The 20,130-nt window shown below is 43.8% G+C and overlaps 1 protein-coding gene and 2 long non-coding RNA genes across 7 annotated transcripts; 2 read left to right on the plus strand and 1 right to left on the minus strand.

The window, feature by feature from the left end:
* Positions 1–68: 68 nt before the first annotated feature.
* Positions 69–19,369, minus strand: LOC116930342. 5 transcript variants are annotated; one of them, XM_045179106.1, is made up of 16 exons: positions 19,070–19,367; positions 18,053–18,982; positions 10,346–13,091; positions 10,038–10,272; positions 9,592–9,941; positions 5,200–5,384; positions 4,600–5,123; positions 3,701–4,379; positions 3,434–3,635; positions 2,999–3,365; positions 2,731–2,935; positions 2,393–2,652; positions 2,158–2,320; positions 1,978–2,094; positions 1,811–1,898; positions 69–848 (listed from the first exon to the last, which is right to left on the minus strand). In XM_045179106.1, exons 3-16 carry the CDS (start codon positions 12,981–12,983, stop codon positions 631–633), a joined length of 6,231 nt encoding a protein of 2,076 aa, XP_045035041.1. In that variant the 5' UTR covers positions 12,984–13,091; positions 18,053–18,982; positions 19,070–19,367; the 3' UTR covers positions 69–630. The 5 variants fall into 5 exon arrangements, 4 of the variants coding, with proteins under 4 accessions (XP_045035041.1, XP_045035042.1, XP_032793637.2 ...); XM_045179107.1 differs by adding an exon at positions 13,256–13,544 and having other exon boundaries at positions 18,053–19,367; XR_004398378.2 differs by adding an exon at positions 1,453–1,550 and having other exon boundaries at positions 713–848; positions 18,053–19,369.
* LOC123475895 lies at positions 1,589–1,948 on the plus strand. Its single transcript, XR_006651440.1, has 2 exons — positions 1,589–1,769; positions 1,830–1,948. It is a non-coding gene; the product is annotated as an uncharacterized LOC123475895 (long non-coding RNA).
* LOC116930348 lies at positions 4,341–5,164 on the plus strand. The gene is made up of 2 exons (XR_006651439.1): positions 4,341–4,472; positions 4,538–5,164. It is a non-coding gene; the product is annotated as an uncharacterized LOC116930348 (long non-coding RNA).
* Positions 19,370–20,130: the final 761 nt, after the last annotated feature.

Raw genomic sequence — 20,130 nt, forward strand, 5'->3', positions numbered from 1 at the left:
AATTATAAAAAAAAAAAAAATATTAAAAAAAGGTTCTATATAATAACCAAATTCTTTCGGCAAGTATGTATAACAATACACGTCGCGTTGTTTATTATTTCATCACATATCTGACAAACACACTCGGCTCCCTTGCTCTCTTTGCTTCTCGGTAAGGATAATATGAAAATATTCACAGACGTACACAAAATACATTTTTAAGTAAACATTTCCAGCCTCTAGCAAAAACAAATTATAGCTTTACAATGTGTAGCGCGAAATAATAAAAAAAGAACGTATCAATTATAATTGGTCTAGACGATTACAAAAGGATTTAGGGAAAAAACGAGATGTTAAAAATCTCCTATTAAAGTAGTTAATAACTCTGATTAGTGGTTTTACTTGCATTATGGATTTCGTCTGCTATTTACACACACACGTAAAACAGTATTTTAGAGATATGATTTTTTCTTGTAAACAAAGTTGACAACTCCTTTTGACTGATGGATATACAAAAATAAATTCAATGAAAAAAGAGAAATGCATATGGTTAAAAGCCCGTCTGATAAAGAAAAACAGACAAAAATTTAAAGACGTAAACGATGATTTACAGCTATTAATGTCACAACCGATGTCAGCAACATGTTTCATTCATTCGTTAAGAATAATGCTGATTTTTTTATTCTTTCTTTTATTCTCTTCCTTGTCTTTACGAGCTTGTTCCTCGATAAAGTTGCCAGATAGCGCCAGCAATCTGTAGCGTTGACGTAGATTGCGCGCTCGAACGTGAGATGAGGCGATTTCCACTGTGTAGTTGCCCGGGAACCAGCCGCGCTGATCGTCTCGCATCCGTTCGCCTTGATACCAACCTAAATATACATGGGCATTGAGTGGTAGGGTAGGGCAATGAAAAAGAGAAAGAAAAAAAAAGTGTCAATGTCTCCATAGGCAATTACAGAAAGAGAGAGGAAAAAAAAAAGAAAAACGCTGGGAAATTTTGAAACGAAGAAAGAAAAACCAAATCGAGGAAAGCACCGAGCAAACACGTGGACAAGCAAACGCCATCTAGGACTTGAACATGCACAATCGACGAAGAAATCCGCGCCTTAAAATAGTTGAAAATGAACTCACAGGTCAGATTTCATTTTCAAAAATCGGCTTGTGACACACACATTAAGAGACGAAACCGAAATTGCTTATTTGTAACAACTCTTTTTCTTTCTGTTCTGGCCATGGGGAAAAGAAAAGAAAATCAAATTCCAGCCCAGTACGCCACACAGGTACCATTATAATGGAATTTTCCACAGAAAGAAAATACTATTGTTACATCAGAATTTGCCAATGTGTTTCTTAAACCACAGGCTGGGAACATACACCTGCCTTGCCTTTTAAAAATGGTGAGTGGAAAGACAATTAGATCTATGAAGCATGCACACATTCGGACACATGCAATCAAAAGCTGGTTAATAATACCTAAATGGAGTTAATCGGTCACTATACAAGTTTCCCAGCTGTGTGTTACCCATCTCAAAGCGCAGTCATTTCAGCAGAGCCATCATCATCTTCCTCATCTACACAACCAAACCATCACAGGTATTTTCATATGCAAAAATAAATACCAGCTACCAGTACTTCCATATATAAACACACCCACAATATTCGCCATCCAAAAGTGTTAATAAAATTTGAATGTTAATGCTGATTAATCAAACATATTGTTAATACCACGTGCCAATGTTATCTTTGATTAAGGTCAACTCTATTCACTGAATAACTTGAAAAAAAAACAAGTAATTTTCTTTAGAATTCAAAACTTGGTGTGTTACATTACCGTCTGCCATTTTACGCAGGACGTTGACTACGTCAGCGACTTCCAGAGACAGTTCATCCGGCTGAGTGGCAACGTAAGGATGAATGGCCTGAAAACGCAAACAGAACTCGTTAAAATAACAACAATTTCACGCGAGCGAACTTTATTCATCAGACTGAAGGGTTCACCTGGACTTGGGGGCAGTCCCATTCTTCGTAGATCTTCTCTTCTGGATTGTCAGACGTCCGTGGAGTGACGGCTTCCAGCCATCGAGTCCGATCGGATTCAGACGAACAAGAGAGAATCTGTTTACAAGTAAGAAAAAATTTTTACAGCCAACTCGTCTTACATTACACAAATCGAATTACCATTTCTACTGTTTTGTTTTCATGGTTTTGCAGCATCGTCAAGAGGATCAAATTCTTTCCCAGCTCTGATCCTGGTTTCCCAATAGGTTTTTCCGTGCGCATGTGTTCATCCACTTGAACCATGTTTCGAGGGCAATAGTCCAGCACGGCGTAAGAATCCTCTCTATAAGTTTTACGACAATAATTTGGTTGTGGAAAATGGAAGCCATTGAAATATTTGTTTTTTACGACATACCCTTTCTTTTTAGTGATGACCAAGAGATCAGTAAACAGAAAAACGTAGACTGTCTGCTTGTGGATTTTGCGTCCGAACGTGAGCCGGGCGTCAATGTCACGCCACATGAGTCGCTGCATCTCGCCTTTCTTGACCAACCAGCGTGAAGCAGACATGATAGATATTGCCTTGACGTCGGCAAAATCCAACTGATTGGACACCACCAGCATTTCGTGGATGCGCTCAGCTTTGCGGGCTCCCTCGTTACACTCTTGCACAATCTACTCATCGTAAACAAGAGACTCAATTATTTTATGGATCCTCGAAAACAATAGCAGACTCTTTCAAATAAATCTGACCTTGTTCAGAGTGGCAAGAGTCATCCGACAGCGTTCAAATTCGGGTGTGCCGCTCTCCAATCGATGAAAAATGGCGTCTACGAGTAGCGGTAACCGAGTGATGCGTTGCATTGGCAACATCAAGAAACTGTGCATGGCCAATGACTGACAGACGGGGCTAGACTCTAATCGACGCAAACACTCGACAAACTGTGGCTTGGTCTCCCTGGAAAAGCAGACGAAGCATAATGATTAATTGGCACCTGAATTTCGTGAATTGTTTACGTACTTGAGGTCTCTGAGCATACGCTCCTGGTACAGTTGATTGGTACAATACTTGATGTAGACTTCGAAATGTTTCGACGCGTGTTCCAGGAGGATATCGCATATTTCACGAATAAAGACGTTCTCTTGCCAACGTTGTTCCAGGTCAGCTAGCAGAGCTTCAGAGCATTCACGCACGGGTACAATGTCGGAGAAAAGTGTGTGACGTTCCAGTCGAGTGAGCAATGCTTCGCTGGCTGTTTCTCCGGCGAATTCACGGCTCTGTATGAAGTGGGTCGTCAACACATTCAGCGATCGCAGGTACGACGCTTCTGACGTAATCAATTCAAATTTGGCTTCTTGAAGTTTGCGCTGTTGCGGTGAAATGGTTTCTAATAAAAAAAAAACAAATAATTATCACTATTTTTGTTTTGCTACGTTTAGGGTTGATGTAGCTCACCTAAAAGGCCGCTGTTGATGACTTGAGGTAATTCACACCACAGAGTTCTGCGACCGCTTGATGGCATCACCAGTTCCATGGCTGTCGGCAATTTGGCATTGTATCCCTTAATGTCTTGATGTTCGTCCTCTTTGCGGCGGTGTTCACCGATGACTTCATAGTCGTCCTCTTCGCTTCCATCTCCTTGGTTTTGCGTGGCACGCTGAATTTTTCAAAGGACAACAATTCAGTAAGAAAAGAAATTCAGGACATGCTTTCACAAATTACCTCAATAATGGCAGCTGTGTAAAACTGATATAGTGGCTCGTCGGCGAAATGACTGCTAATGTACAATTCCTCCGACTCGATTGGCGATTGCAGATCCAGATAATTGCGGACGTTGTCCTGTAGCGTTGAACGTTCGGGCGCAGAAGCCAGATCACCGACGCCCATATAAGTTTCGCTCGAATGGCGTGACGAAGTCACGCTGGCCATAGACAGTCGGCTGTAAGGTGTACTCAAAGAGGTAAGTGGAGCACTGCTTTCGTCTTTGGGTCTCTGTCCATGTGTAACGAAAGCAATGTCGCTATAATTCATCGATTGGTATTCATCCATCAATACGGATCGTTCAGCGGCTATCCGGCTCTCGCTGAAGGCCGTTGGCAGCCTTGACAGAGGCTTTTTAACTGGAACGCTGGCCAGCGGAGGAGGTGAAGCTGCCAATGCAGATTCGGCTGCCGCCTGTTGTTGCCATACCGAGGATTTAACTGGTGGAGCAGGTGGAGCAGTTTTAGGTCGAACTGTTGATTGATATTGGGGACCCAGAGAGCAGGCGGAAGATATCCTCTTCGGACGAGCGGGCACTTTGGAAGAATCAGAAGATTGAGGACTAATCAACGGTGGCACAGGACTGGGTGTCGACTGTGGTTCTGGACTGGACGTTTCACTGAGGCTTTTGTCATTGGTTCTGAAATGTTCATTTTGGAAAAAAGAAATTTTAGAAAATATTAAGGTTGACATATTTTTGCCTCTTAAAAACCTTTGATTAAAATAGGATATCGTGAGTGACAAGTTATTCTACTTGATAAATTCCTTATTGTTATTATTTTTTTCTTTTGAAAACAGGTTATTTTTTTTAGACAGGAGAAACGACACATGTCTTTTGGCTGAGGGGGGGCAGCACGTACTTGACTGGTGTCGTTGGCTGCTCGATAGTCAACGTCAGATAGAAAGTCGAAGCTTTTTCTTTGTTTCCAGTGGCACCGTAAGTGGGTGACACGATAGTCATGCGGCGTCGAATTTGGCGCATCGCCCATGTGCCTTTCTTCTTCTGTTCACCGCTGTTTGGACGGACCTCCGGATGAGCTGGAGAAGTTGGCGGCGATGGCGAATAGATCGGCTCTTTATTGGCTGCTCCATTGTTGCCCTTATCCGGAGACACTTCCCGTCTCGAAGCGGATGCTTTAAAGACTTCACTCAAATCTGCTACGCTTGCCGTGCTCTTCTTCTTGATGCGCGTGATGGATTTACCAATGTCCGTCTTGGTCGTGGTCCAATTACGACGCAGTCGGCGCATTTGCTCACCAGCTAAATCAGCGAATCGACCGATTTTCACTTGACCCGACCGTAACGATGGATCTTCGCTCTCCTTGGATCGTTCCGAACCTGATCTCGATCCAGGACGTTCTCTCGACGTATCCGATGTTGCATCCTTTTTTATTAACATTTAAATGAATTAAATAATATTTTTTTTTTAAATAGATACCGGATCAAATGAAAGTACACACCAATCCTCGAACCACGACTTCTTCAAAAGCGTCATCCGAATCGAATGAATCATCGAAACTGTCGTCGTTGTGATCCAAAAGTGTCACGGAAGCTGCGGCCCCACTGGACTGCAATCGCGGATTAATGACTTCGTAAAGCGCTTCGTAATGATGATCGTCGACCAGATCATCGCCGTCGCTTTCGCCTAGATCAGACAATTCAATCAAAAAGACGTAAATATGTGAAGACGCAGTAGATAACAACAAAAGGATATAAACAGTTAAGAGTCATTGGTCCCGTTTTGTTTGTTCGCTTTCCCCTTTATGCTCTATCAAATGTTTTTTTTTAAGAAGAACTATCCTCTTTTTCTACTTATCAGATGGTCACGGATATAAACGGAGATCCCCCCCGGAAGAGGAGAAAGTCCGAGACTAGGACGATATAAAAAGTGTTTTCTTCGTGACCACAGAATTGCGAAAGATGATGTCCGCATGTGCGCGAAGAGAAAAAAAAAGAAACAAACCTTCCAACCAGCAAGCTACCGACTGCATTTCTATCGTGTCTTCAACTGTGACATTCCTCATCGCTTGAATGTTATTCCTACCACCGGAAGACGGCAGAGGGGCTGGTGGACGGCAGCCGTCCAACTTGGGAGCAACTGGCTCGACTAGACCTTCAAGGGAATTGGCCAGGCAAATACGTGACGTGGACGACACGTAAACTTGATACGGATCGTTGTCGTTTTGGCTGCGGGATCGATCCGTTTTCACGTTCCTCATCAACGCTCCTTGGAACTCTGAAAGTTGACCAGGGAGTGGCTGGTGGCTGATGGAGCGGAGACGAGCCGGGAGTGGCGGTCGGGCCGGAGGCGGCCGCTTCTTGACTGAATGTTGGCCGGCGCCATCGTTACGGATAGACTTGGCGACGGGTTTTTCCGTCTCTTTACGTTCCAACAGAGCAGCGGCGCTGCTGGCGTGTCGTCGTAATAACATGATCTGTTGCGGAGACATGTGATCCTGATGGATGTAAATCTACGCCACGCTGCCGTTGTTGGCAATTGTAGCGGTAGCTGCAGCGACCCTTCTCCAATGTCGAATAATGAGCGACGAAATGAAACATTTACAATCCGATCAGGTCCGGCAGCGAACACAACGACGACCTTGGTGGGCAACAGAAAAGTACTGCCTGCCAGCTAACACCGACAAATTCTTATCCTATGGCAAGCATAGTACGCACGGTATACTTTCACTCCAACACAAGAAGAAAAAAAAAACTCTCTTTTTACTGTTCTCCGGCTCCAGACATGAGTCAACTTTTAGAGGTTCTGAAACCACGGTGAACCATCGGAGGAATGGAGAAAGGGCACCATCTGCTTTCTTAAAACTATTGGCTTGTTTTTGGCTGATTATAAACACAAATCGGATGTTACGATGGCTACATTTAATTGCAAGAAACACCAGAGACACGCACAAAAGGATGGTCACACTGGAAGGACACGACCAAAACAGAACGGAGGAAATTTTAAAGAAGATTTTTGTTTTTTTTCCTTTGCTGTGTTTAGCGAACGAAAAACTTTCGCTTCGGCTCTGGCGCCGAGTTAGAAACTCTCTGAGAGTGAGACACACACAAACATACGTCCTGGGCTCACATACGTAAGAAAGGAAAAAAAAAAAAAAAGAAAACTTTCACTCCCGACGCTATCGCCATCTTTTGTGTGGAAATACTAACTCGATGGAAACTGCCCAGGACCTCCTATCCGCGCACACATTCCATTCGTAGGCACATTGTTTTTTTAGAATGTATATTAGTATTATTATTGCGTGGGTTTTGAACACACAAAAAAAAAGCTATGGAATACTGACGTCATCCGCCTTTGTGGGGAAAAAAAAAAGACCTTGGTGATGGCGCCGGCGGAATTGATTAGAAAAACAGATGATGGACAAGCAAAAAGCAACCAAACCAGTACATGCCATCTACACACCGACCCTGGAGAACATGGCAGAAGTAACCCAAAAACTGTGTGTGTGTGTGTGTGTGTACCTTTGGCTTAGACAACGTCCCTGTGCGCGAAAAAACCCTGCGGGCTCTCTTGTGTTATAAGCCGAGATGTTGTTTTTTGCTTGGCGCACCTATTTCTTCCTCGTTTCTTGCCTCCTTATGTATACGTGTCATTTAAACCAACTCTTTTTTTTTTTTTCCTCCTGGAACACTCCCAACCGGAGCCGCGGATGAAACCAGACCCCCCTCGAGCTATTACAGCTATCAGTTGGGAAATCGCTCGAACAAAAATCTCCGAAAAACGTTGAAAGAAAAGCAGGCGTAAGGAAGTTTATATTCTTAACACGAACGCATTGTGTTTAAATCTAAAAATATTATTTTCTTTTTTTTCCCCCCTAGATTATTATGTGTTTTCCAGTCAACGACAAACAAAGTACAGCAGAATCAATAATTGCGGAATCGTCCTTGGGAATTTAAAAATCAACCGAGTAAGACAGAGTCAGCTGGCCGTACTCAAATGCCCGCTTAATACTACGCAATTACGCATTTCTTTACGATTATTCAGGAGGATTCAACGCTGTGAAACCACCCGCACGTTCTTGAAAAACGAGAGGGAAAGAAACAAATTGCGGTGGGAAGTGACTACGGTCACTTCCGGCCATGATCACCATAGTTTTTATCTATGCGAGAACAGGAATCCCATATGTCCGCGCATCTTTTAACCAAAAGCTATTTTTCTTGCGGGAAAGTGCACCTTTGGTTCGCTCAAAAATTAAAAATTGCTCTACCATTTATTTAGTTTCAGGTAATTTTCAAATGCATCCATTAATATTTTTGAGGTTTATTATTCTGATTTCTGACGCTTTCTTTCTTTAGTTTTATGGTTCATTCACGACCTGAGCTGCGTGATGATGCGAGCTCCTATGACTGATTTCGACATTCTCAGCTTTTTATGGCGAGCTTTCAACTAGAAAAGGTGAACAGGTAAACAGTTTTTTTTTTTTTTACTTTTCTGGGTGAGAAAAAAAAAAGGTGTGTGTAAAGAGGGGCCGAGAAAGAGCTTTTATCTCCTTCCGAGTGTTGTTGCGGTTCGACTTGGCAATCGTTGATGACCTAGATGACTGTGAGTAATGAGCGCGCTTGTTTCTCTTTGATGATTACGGCTGCATTACGTGCTTAGTGCTATTAAAGTCTAAAATGAGACTATGCAAAGATTTCAAAAAAAAAAAGATAAAAGAAAGACGAAGTTGCGTGAGGAAAATGGTACTCGCAATCTCACGATAGAAATATTCGTTATCTTTTGTTGAATTTTTACAGGGGATTCCATTGTGTCAAGCGAATCTGTGTTTTTTCTTTAGTGCTTGTCTTATCTGATAGATATAATACGACGATGTTAATAACGAAAGGAAGGGAAAGAAAAGAGAAATTTGAGGGGCACTTCCGGATGCGCGCTGAAACGCATTTTTCTTGGCCAATCGCATCCGCATTTGACGCAATACGTCCTCGTTATTATGTTAATGTCTTATACGTCATCTTTCAGAAATGATAGTAAGGGCCATCTATCGACAGTTGATTATAACCAAAGCGACAGGTGAAGGGAACGGGGAGAGAAAAAAAAATCCAACCGGAAATGAACCAATCGCACAAAATAAAAAGAGTTTTTTGTGGTTTTGGGCGTCAATTCTTGTGAGAACAGGCTTTTCTTTCTTTGTTTGTCTTTTTGATTGCGGTCTTTGTCTTTCCCGACCAGTCTTAAAGATTCAGTGACAGATACGCCGATTGTTTTATTTGCAACCGGTTGGTCACGGCCGCCTAGTCACACTTTCCCGAACCGGCTGAAAGCACGAAGGCAGAGGCAAACAAAACACACAAAAAAGGGAGTGATGTCATAATATCAAAACTTGACGGTGCATGATTTTTTTTTTTTGCCTTTTCTTTCGCCAAGGAGATTAGCCACTCGCAAATTGTCTGCTCTTTTCTTTCCCCTACTATTCAATGTTCAAAGGGTGTGACAAAACGATTTGAGCTCCTTGTCCACCGTTTCCGTCAAATTGCCAACCTCTTTCAGTATCGAATCAATCAATAACCCGTTTTTCTTTTGTTTTTTTTTTTTTTTGCTTGTTCAGTTTCGTCGAATGCCGCCGCCGCTCATTTCTTCCAATGGCCTTCGACAATCTCTCACGCAACACCAGATTGTTAGGACAAAGCTGCGCAACACGTTTTGGATAGACGTGAGTACCTAACCCAAAGTAATTATAAACTAAGAAAGAAAAAAACAAAAACCCGAAAGCTATAACTAATTAACTGCATAGTAGCAGTTGAACGCTCCCACTAACGGCGCGGGAATGTGAAACATTAAGGAAGGGGGGGATAGCTATCCGCCAAAAACTTTTAGTCAATAAATAAAAACTAACCGTAGTCCTCCCACGTTTGGCTGCTACCCGTTCCGCTGGCTTCCGTTTCGGCCGAAGGTAGTCGCCTGGCCGATAACTTGGTCAAATGAACAGCCGACGTAGCAGACGGCGCCTCTGCATTGCTTGTTCCGGCAACATTACTCGCTACCATCGACGGCTTGCTTTTACCGGCCCGCTGTTCTTGTTGTTGTTGTTGCTGCTGGATATCTTTGCCGGAGCGCTTGGAGAGCGTCGTCGCTTTGTTGAATCCGTTCTTGACTAGGGTGCGCATTGTTTGCGACCATGATTGCTGCCCACTTGCCTTTGGAATGGACAGTTTACGCCGGCTGGCTCGATGCCCTCTACGCACGCTGTTTAAAAACGAAATTTTTTTTACAAAATTCCCATCGTCATCGTTAAACAGAAAAAAATGAGCGTCATTAAAATGTGGTTGTTGATTAACTCACAAGGAAGCGTTGGTCACTTCGTGCCTTTGGCGAATGCGCGTTACCGTCCACGCCGGCTCGTCCGGATCGCTAATATCGATCCATTCGTCGCTCGTTTCGCTCCGGCGCTCCGCTCCCGTCCGAGTTGATGTCGATGTTCCGGCCAAACTGGGCGCGGGCGAGTCTGGAACCGCACCGCTGCCCATCTGGGTCAATTTGTAGGAGCAAACTTCGTGCACGCCCTCCACCGATGAGTCTGTTTCGAAACACAAAAAAAAACAGGAAATGCAAATCACGGTGGTTCAAAATTATTCATAACGGAATCGTACCTGACAGTGTGTCGCTGGATTTGTCGTTTTGACCGGCCAAGGAGGAAGACACGGAAGAAGAAGAAGAATTTAAACCCCCCATTTTACTGGTGCCTTCACCCAGGTGGGCATAAATGGGCTCGTATGAATGATTAGAACCGCTATAACATCCGCCGTAGCCTCTGCTGTTCCTTCCCAAATCGACGGTGCGGATGTCGTCGTAAAGGTAGCTGATGCTATCCAACTGATCTTCGCACACGATGGCAGGGAGAGCTGTCACAGTGATGACGGAAGAAGATGCCTGAATGGCGGCGGAAGGTGATCCGCATTCTTCATAACGCAACGTACTTCCGTCCTCGTCTTCCGTCTGTTCGGCATTGGCTAAATGATCTTCCGGGGGCAAGATTCTTTCGTACCCCAACGCGGAACTACTGCCCGGATCTATGTACCCGCCGGAAGAGGTGGTGGATAGAGGCGAACGCATCAGCTCGTCGTAGCCGTTGGATTGCCTCCGGCCGGTGAGGTAGGACAACTCGTCGTAAGTCACGCAGTTGGGCGTCAGTTTAACGTCGTCGTACTTGACGGATGTGGCCGTATCGGACGGATTCGACGTCAAACTGCAAGGCGATTGGATTTCGTCGTAGCCGCTGGATGAAGACGACGATGATTTACTCTGATTTCGATGATGAAGCGTGTCGTAAGCGTTCGATTGTCGGGACCGGAGCGTGTCGTATTTGCTGCTGCCCATTTCGTAATAGTCGCAAGGCTCGGCGTTCGTCCGCATCGTTCCGCAAACGGCCGCCGTTGCCGCCACTCGTTCGTTGAAACTGGTCGCTTCGTAGATCAAACTCTGCATACTCTTCTGATCTCGCCACAAAAAGGAATTGTTTGGCTCGATTCCTTCCGGAATAACAGCCGTCGGTTCTTGGTAATGAACAGAACAAGAAGAGGCGGCCACCTGATCATCTAAACAAGCCGCCGGAGCCGATGGATTGCCACCCGTTGAATCGCAACCCACCACCACTTTGCCATCTTCGAATTTCTCGAATTTGCGGATGGCTTGTTTGACGATGCTCATCACCGTGCCGTAGACACTTTCACGGTTCTTCAACGAAGAAGATCCTGCTGGATCTGAAGGCAACGGCCTGGCTGTCGAGTGAAACCTTCCGCCATAAGGTTGAGAGAGATCGTGGCTCTTCCGTCGCGGTTTATCGACGCTGCTCGACTTTTTGTCAGACTCTTCCGGCGGCGGATCCAGGATTTCCGGAATGGTATCGATCGGCCGACTTCTCCCGACACCTGACGTCATATTATTTCGCTTGGGGCCGGTGTGGACGGAGTCGCCCGTCGAGACGGTGGGTCCAACCAAACGCCAAGACCACGTGGACGAGATTGGACGCTGATTGGGTGCCGGAATTTCGACCGGATCAGCCGCAACCGGTTGACCAACGCCATCCGATGATTTCTTATCGCGGATGATATTCGTATTGTTGTTGTTGTTGTTGTTGTTATGATTAGGCGTCGTCGTTGTAGCGGTGGCGCTGGTGTTGCTGTGCCGTCGACTTTCGTTGATGAGCGAATTGAATTTCGAGGCCAAAATAGCTACTTTGCTCGGGGGTATGGCCATCGAGACACTAAAGCCAGGAACAACTTTTTTATGCGACGTTAGCGAAGGTCGGCGTCGGACGCTGCGGGGCCGCTGAACGCCAATCAAACCCGTACCGCCGCTGGACAAGTTGCTGGCCAAAGACGGAGTCGATCCGGAAGAGGATGCCGACTTGTTGCTGGAAGCGAGGCTCGTTGCTTCTGCAACTTCTGGCTGTTTGCATCTCCGCTGAGATGAACGTTTCGAGTTACGATGCAGACGGCTATTGAAACTGTTCTTGCGTGACGTCATGACCGACGATGTGGCGGATGAGCAGAAAGAAGGACTGGAAGGAGGTGCCAAGGTCACCCGAAGACTGGCCCTCGTCCCGTCTCGCCCGACCAGCTCAATCAAACCGCCGTCCATCACTCGTTTGGCGTCCAGCAGTTGGACCAGCTCGGGTAGCAAATCTAAAGCTGCGGCCGACGTTGATGAAGCTGGAGATTCTGTTGCAAGCGGCGGAGGTGTTTGTTCCGCTCGGCTGGATCTCGGGTCAAGGCCGACGGTCTCTTCGTCGTCCAGCAAACTATGCAGAAAATGATTTTTGGCCGATTCGAGCGCCCGGTTGTCGTGTCCAGCACTTTGTTCCGCACCGTGCACACCTCCGCGTTTCGTGAGCGCCTTATTGGCCACATTCTTGCGCAATAAATTCTGGTTGGCGTTGCAATCCAGCGTCGGTGGAGACCGCCGAGACTGCTGGGCGCCACCGTAGACTGTGTGTAAGAAAGATTTCCTTTGCTGGACGGGTTGTTTGCTTTCAGCCACACTGTTCACCTTGTTGTTGCTGACTATGACGGCCGAGTATTCGACACTGCTCGCCTTGCCCGCACTTGTCGTTGCGTGACCACTGTCCGCTTCCAAACCGGCCAAACTGCTCACGCTGTCCACGCCACTGTCCTCTGTGTCGTAATCCCACGGACGAGAATTAACCCGCAACTGCTGATTGTGTCTTTGGCCTTCGGCCATTTCGGGACTGGACGTTGGTCCTGCTGACGTCTTTTCGATCAAATGCATTTTTTGTTTTTGTGTTTTTCAAATACCGGCGGAGTTTGTGGCCGTCTCGGACGACGCTCAAAGACTGTATACGAATGCTAGGCCAGCCGGACACGGTGAACGCGCCACCTGCCGCAAGCAATTAAAGGAAAGAAACATAAAATATTTCGTGAATTTCACATCTTGTAAAGCAGCAATAATAAAGATGAAATGCTGGAAAAGTATGGGAAGAGAGCTTGCAGTGCGAGAGATAAAAGAGTGTGCGGTGCGTAATAATGGAAGTGATTACGAACGTCTCGGTTGTACACAGCATTTTTGTGGCGGCAATAAGGGAGAAGAAAAATAAATCGCGAGAGAGGTACGGTTGAGAGCAATCACACTCTATACGTGAAAACAATGCCAAGAGCTCAGCGAAAAGGTCAGATCGTGAGTACATTCGTGAAGAAGGAGCCACAAGAAGAAATTGAGGACGTAATAACATCCATCACGACGCTGGTAGTTTGGTCGGTAGCTGGTGGTTTATTCGGACAATCGCCCGCAAGAAATGACGTACAAACAAAAAACGGAAGAGCCAAAATAAAACTGAAAAAAAAAAAAAATTAAATTCTGCCAACGTGGAAGACATTTTTCGGCAACTAGAACGGAATATCCACAACAACAAAAGAGACACTATCGTAAAGACACCGGTACATGTTTTAAAAATAGTTTAACAACTAAAATAAACCATCAAAAAAATCCGCTTTCCGTACAGATGAGTAAACCGAACTTCTCGTTCTATTTGGACTATCAACGTTCACAGCCCAGCGCTACGTATGTACGTAGTACAACTTATCAACAACACCTGCGTAGTGGACGCGAACAGAGATTCTTCGGCGGGCCAAGAAAAGAGACTGGACCCGTTTGTCAGATCGCCGACTCATTTTGAATTCCACGCCCTTTTTTTCTTTTAACATTTTTCACAGTTCTATGTGAACTTTTCCTTGTTCTAAATTTTGTTTTTTCCCCCCCACAAAAGGTGAGGGCGGTGGCAATAGTTTTCGTACAAAGAAAGAGAGAGTTTGTGTATTTTAAGTAACTTTTGTTTCAATTCTCCGGAAATCAAAGCGGCCAGTTACTAAGGGCATTTACATGTAAACGTACGTCACAAACAACAGATGGAAAAGAAAAAACATCATTTGTAATGTTATTTTTCTTCGTTGTATTCCTTTCCTGTTATCTCTCGTAGTAAAACAGTTATCGTATCAGTTGTGCTCATTTTTTGGGAGGGTCCCTGTAGGTCATCACCTTTTTTCATGAGGGGGGTACGCTATTGACCTCATGAGAACCCGAGGTCATTTACCTGCTGTATGGAAATGAAGATCTACAGAGTTTTTTTTTAAAATAAATACATTCCTGCGATTTCCATCTGAAACAACCGGTCAACCCAAATATTTTTTTTGGTCATCCCGTTGTTTTTGTATAATTATTTCCCTATGTCAAAATCATTTTCATATGTAGCGGTTCATCGTCCAGCTAACTTGTTTCTTCTTCTTCCTCATTTTATGTTTTCTATAGAAACAAGAAACATCGTACTGATAACACAACTGGAGCTCTCCGAAATTTGGATAGTGAACCCATGCGGAATCAGAAACAGAGCGACCTTCGATTGGTGATGCGCGAAAAGATGTGCGGTTTTTTTTTTCAAAATTGCGACGACGACAATGTACCGAAAAAGGAAACCAAGTCGTCGCTAACGACGTCATTCGAAACAATCAACCGGGGGGGATGACTGCCTCGTTAAACCGCATCGCTTGCTTACTGATGCGCTAGAGCGACCGTCAAGAGGATAACTGGGGTGGAGTAAAAAAAAAGAAAAAGGCACCGCAAGGAAGAAAAAACGAGGACTGGATCACGCGCTAACGAGGAATGATACGGTCGGTAGGAGATGGAAAGAAAAAAAAAAAGAAGATTTAGTTCCCACGATTGTGCCACCAACTTCTTGTCCCGAACGACGTGTGCGGCGCTCTTGAAATGAGCAAAACGGGGACGATAACACGCAAGGTAAGGACACCTAATCTCCTAGCTTCTATTTCCCTAATCGTATTTCTAAAGGGGGTTTGTTTTTCACGCGTGAGAGAAGTGAAAAGAATTGTTTTAAACTTCACATTAATGCTCCGGGTTATTTTGAAAACAATTTTTATTTTTTTTTTTAGAAAATGAAAATTGTACCTGAAATCCTCGTGGTCTTAAAAGATTTTCAGTAGCACCTTTGACCCTCTCCGCATGTTTAGGTTTTTCGTTTCCCAACATGTATGACACATACAAATAGCAAAAGAGGTTCTATTATATTTAAAAAGGCCATGATACCGTTGGCTTGTCATCCACGCCTACAATCCTTCCGATTTTCATTTTTCTCCCGACACAAAATGCGATCTCGAAGAAAAGGATTTTTTTTTTTTTTCATTCCCTTCCTACACGAACCCACACTGCGAGAACAGGTGAACGTAATCGGATGCCAGACAACACATACCGACTTTTTTCTTTTGCTACGTCGACGGGTCATCATTCTTCGTTTACAATTCAAGTCAGACCTTTTACATTTTTTTTTTTTTTTTTTTATACTTAAAAATTTTGTTTTTAATGGACGTGCCTCGGCTGTATTTGCTGCATTCACAGAGGGGGGGGGGAGGTTCGTTATGTTTCTCTTCTTGCTACTTTTATATATATGAATATCCGCGTACAGCTCTCGGGAAGGTCATTTGACCAACAACAACCAAAATCTATAAATCCGCGGATTTGTCCGGTTCTCTCCTTTCCTCTTCCAATTTATGAACGCAGGTGCTGCTGCCCTTGTCGGCCACACACGCAAGCAAAGTTAGTTGTTTTTTTTGTCGAGCGTGTATCGTCGTGAATTTCGAATGAGTATCGTCGGCAACAACTCTTTTTGTTCGCTTAATTTTTTTTCTTTCTTTTTTCCAATTTTGGTTCCATTCGCCGAAATGGCACGTCTTTGACAAGACACGTATAGTGGAGAGGAAGAGGCTACATCTCAATGGATGTGTAATAACAGCCGTCGGGAAACCCAACCAGCCTTTAATCTGTCCCGTTAAAAAGGAATGGACGAATCGGACTTTGTTTTTCTTTCCTTAATCAAACAACAAATGAAAAACGTGTTTCTATCATGGAAAGATGATGGACAAAAACGTTGATAATCACGAAGGTCAAAACGATCTGGAAAGAAAGAAAAACAAAATTGATCGAAAAGACGCTGCCGTTTGTGCTACAACGTTTATGCACCATGGATTTTAAGAACAGCCACCTGATCGCCCTCTGGCCGTATCTTATTTTGCATATATTATTTTTTTTTTTCTTGACTCGTAGCTCATTCAACATTTATGACCGCAGCCAGTACTTACTAAAAGCGCAATAGTAGTAGTGTGTGTGTGTGTACGCACTGCGCATAGCAAAGAAAGGCCCGTCCCGCGTGAACAACTCTCACGCCGCAGGTCAATAAGAGAATGGCTGAACATTCTTGAACGATGACGCCATCCGTCTATAGACAGACATCTTATTTGCCTCAACGATGACACAAGCTCCGTTTTTTCTGCCAATGTCACTCGATTCCGATTTGTTTATCTGCTATCTCGTTGTAGCGCTCACGCTTAGCCTCTCGTTTTTTCTTGTTTTTTTACTCCCCTTTTTCTAGTAGCTAAAAGCTGCGCAGATGCCTAAAAATGGATTGTTTCACGGCAGAGTGGTCGACAGCGATTTACAACGTCACGGATCCCACGATTGAGAATCAAAAGGAAACGAGAACTGGTTCGTTGTTTCCATTCTCGTTCACGAAGAGGTGCAGTCAAATTGTTTTAAAAAAACGAACTGCATCCCGTTCAAAGGTCAACGGCATTGGCCAGCATTCGAATAAGTTAAAAGAAACAACAACAACACAAATTTCAGGCTTTAGTCGGACCACGGCAAAGGGCATTGTTTATGCGTGTCGTGTTAACACCGGCGCTGTAGGACGAGCGTGCCTACAGTGCGTGCGTTCATTTCTTTTAATTGATGTTATCTTTTTCTGGCCAGGATTTTTCTTGGCGGAGAGGGGGGGGGGATGTGTTTTAAAGAACCGGAGAAAAATTGAGCTAATAAAACGCGCAAGGAAAGGATGTGTGATGGGAACCCGGACGTTCCTGATCGAGAAAAAAGAAAAACCAATCGGCGTTGTTGTTACGAATTTTCAAAAATTTCTTCTTTTCTTTTCCTGCAAAATAGATGACGTCAGAGAGGCTATTCGGGGAAACAAAAAAACAAAAGGAATTGCTGAAAGAGGAAAATAAAAAAAATCGACCACCCTCGTGTTATGCGGAACTACCGTACGCTGGAGAGAAAAAAACAAAAATGATATTGGCTAATCAGTATCAGCTGTATAGAATTCCAAACAACAAGAGTGAGATGATGGCCTCCCCATTCTTTTCTTTTTTTTTACGTTTTGTTATCTATTCTCTACTTTCAAGGTTTTTCTAATAATGCTATAATTTATATTCCCTGTTTATTCAAGAGCGTATCCGCCACACAAGGCGGAACAACCGCTAACAAATGCTGGGCAGATTGTCATATCAAACGGCCGGCTATTGCTGCAGGCCAATTACATTTCTAGGAATAGTGAAACATATTTGATCTCTTATCATAAAATTTTAATATTTTCAGCATTTTTTTCTTTTCTTTATCCGGGCATTCAGATGCAATCGCTTCCAAAAATCAACGTTTCCTTTGTTATTCCTAACGGATTGTGCGACCCAACTAAGCCACACCAGAAAGTTGAGGAAAAATAAAACTCGGGAAACAGGAAGGTAAATGTATAGTTTTTAATCGGTTATTTTTCATCTATTATTCTCCTATTTTTGGTTTTTCTAGAAAAATGGTGCGATGGCGTGTTGGGCTTTAGAAGCGGAGAGAATAAAAACAAAAAACAGGTTGGCCTTATCTTCATGGATGATGACCTTCTTAGGGTTTGCCGCTGTTGCACTTGGCATCTTATATCTTTAGCATTCGTACTATTCAACGGGAAAAATGGAAAGAAAAACGAATAGAAAGAAAGGAAACAAACTCACCTTGCTGGTCGAATCACGTACACGTCAGCCAACACTCGATGGGAATGTTCAACTGCTGCTGCTGGAAGAATGTTCATTTTTCACACACACACACAAACACGGCGGTGCAGCCAAACGAGAAAGATCCAAGGGTAAAATTAGTTTTTTTGTTTTTAAATTGTTCCCTCTCAATACTTTTGTGGTATATCGGATCGATAAGAAGCGCAACAGGATTTCGCACGGTGACAAACACACACCTGTTATTTTTCTACTTCGTTTTTGTTTTTTTTCCTCTTTCTATTAATTTCTTCAGTAGAAAAAAGAAACTAATAAAAAAAAAAAAAAGATTCCCGCACTGGACGCTAATCAACAAAATCTGATGATGACATTGAACTTGAATTCCATTTCCGAAAAGAACTGGAAAACTCGATTTGATGATATAACGTCCCACTTTTGTTTCTTTTCGTTCCTGTTTAGATCTTCCAGGAGACGAACGTGAATGGCTTCTTTAACACACAGTCAGCTTCTTTACACGAAAGGAGATGTATAAGCAGGTTGAACGCCAGTCACACACACACACGCGTGGTTATCGCCTTTGCTGTCAAGGTAAAGTCATTTCATTGCAGACTCAACTATAGAAACGGACCGGCTCTTCTTTCTCGGTGTGTCCGTGTTTTTATAACACATTGAAGCGACACAGAACACTGCGAGGTGGGATCCCGTCAAGAAAGGGCATGAAACCATGTACGTATTCACCTCCCACTCCACCCACTACAACAACACTTAAGATACAGCCTCTTATTTCACAGGGTCTTTGCTCCTGACGACCAGGCGTCTGACAAATCTTTGGGTCACAGTTCTTCCTCCAATTGGGAGATCCCGTCAGCTGATGGGATTTTGTTCGACGTCTGTTGGAATGTCACAATTGGAATGGAGCGCAGTCTCGTGGTGCTGCAACAGTTTTTCGAATAAAATAATAATAGATGAGTAACGAGAACTATTCATTACTTGGTTTGTTGTTTTTCTTTCAGTACCAACCAAAGTTTTGGGTAGAAGCGCTGCCCAACCAACCGCCCGCTTCACCTCCTCTTGGTCGACTGTTGATGGCCACAAGACGTGCGCTTAGTGTTGAGCTAGCCAACGGGTGAGGCTGCTATCCCCTTCTCTTCGAGGAAAAGAAAAGAGAGGTTTACTGAAAGACGGAAAGAAAATGTAAAGGCAATCGAATGAAACGTACACAAGGCGAAAGAAGGAGAAGCAAGAAGGAGGAACTTCGTCCCAAAGTCGAGGTAGACGCTCTTTGGCTGGCCAGCTCTTTTCCATCTTTCAAGGTAAAGCAGGAGATTCGCCTGGAGGTTCTTTCCATTAAGCAAAAGCACAGATATAGTATATATATATATATACACGTATTTTTATTTTTCTCTTCTTCTCCTCATTTTCCTTCCTTTTATTCTTCTTTTTCGCCTTGACACGATGCCATTTTTCTCTTTTGATTCAACTTGTCTGTAAATCCCGTTTCGGGTTTTCTGCATATAATGTTGTTGTTCGTGCCCGTTTCACAATATGTACTACCTATTGCCCCAGCAATTGCTTGCCAGGTCACTTGTAACGCCAGTTTGTTTGTAAACATTTTCTTTGTGTTTTGCTTTCTTCGCCTCTTTTTAAGCGCGATTTCATCATCGTTTGAAGTCGATAGCAATTCAAGTTGCATTTCGCTAATTATTACCAAGTCGTAACGAAACTCTCTTACTCAATTTCCCTTTTTCGTTTTAAAAAAATGTATAGAAGCTGTGGGATACCAAAATGATCCATCCCGCACGGCCAGGGTCAACTTGATTTTCTTTTTTTATTATTATTTACATTTGTGGCTGCCTTTTTTTTTTTTTTTTTCGGCTCGTGTGTAATCGCCCACACGTTCGGGTAACCAAGAATCCGATACAAAAATTCGCGATATTGAATGGCGTGCCCTGATCATAACTTTGGCGGACGCCTAGTCGGTCGGGCAAGAGGACGGAAGAGGCGAAGAAGTGATGGCGACGATACGGCAAGATGCTGGTTTACAATAGCAAAGGTCGCATCGCAATAGTGTTGTATTATAA

Source organism: Daphnia magna, linkage group LG9 (assembly GCF_020631705.1).
Source record: "Daphnia magna isolate NIES linkage group LG9, ASM2063170v1.1, whole genome shotgun sequence".
Lineage (NCBI taxonomy): Eukaryota > Metazoa > Arthropoda > Branchiopoda > Diplostraca > Daphniidae > Daphnia > Daphnia magna.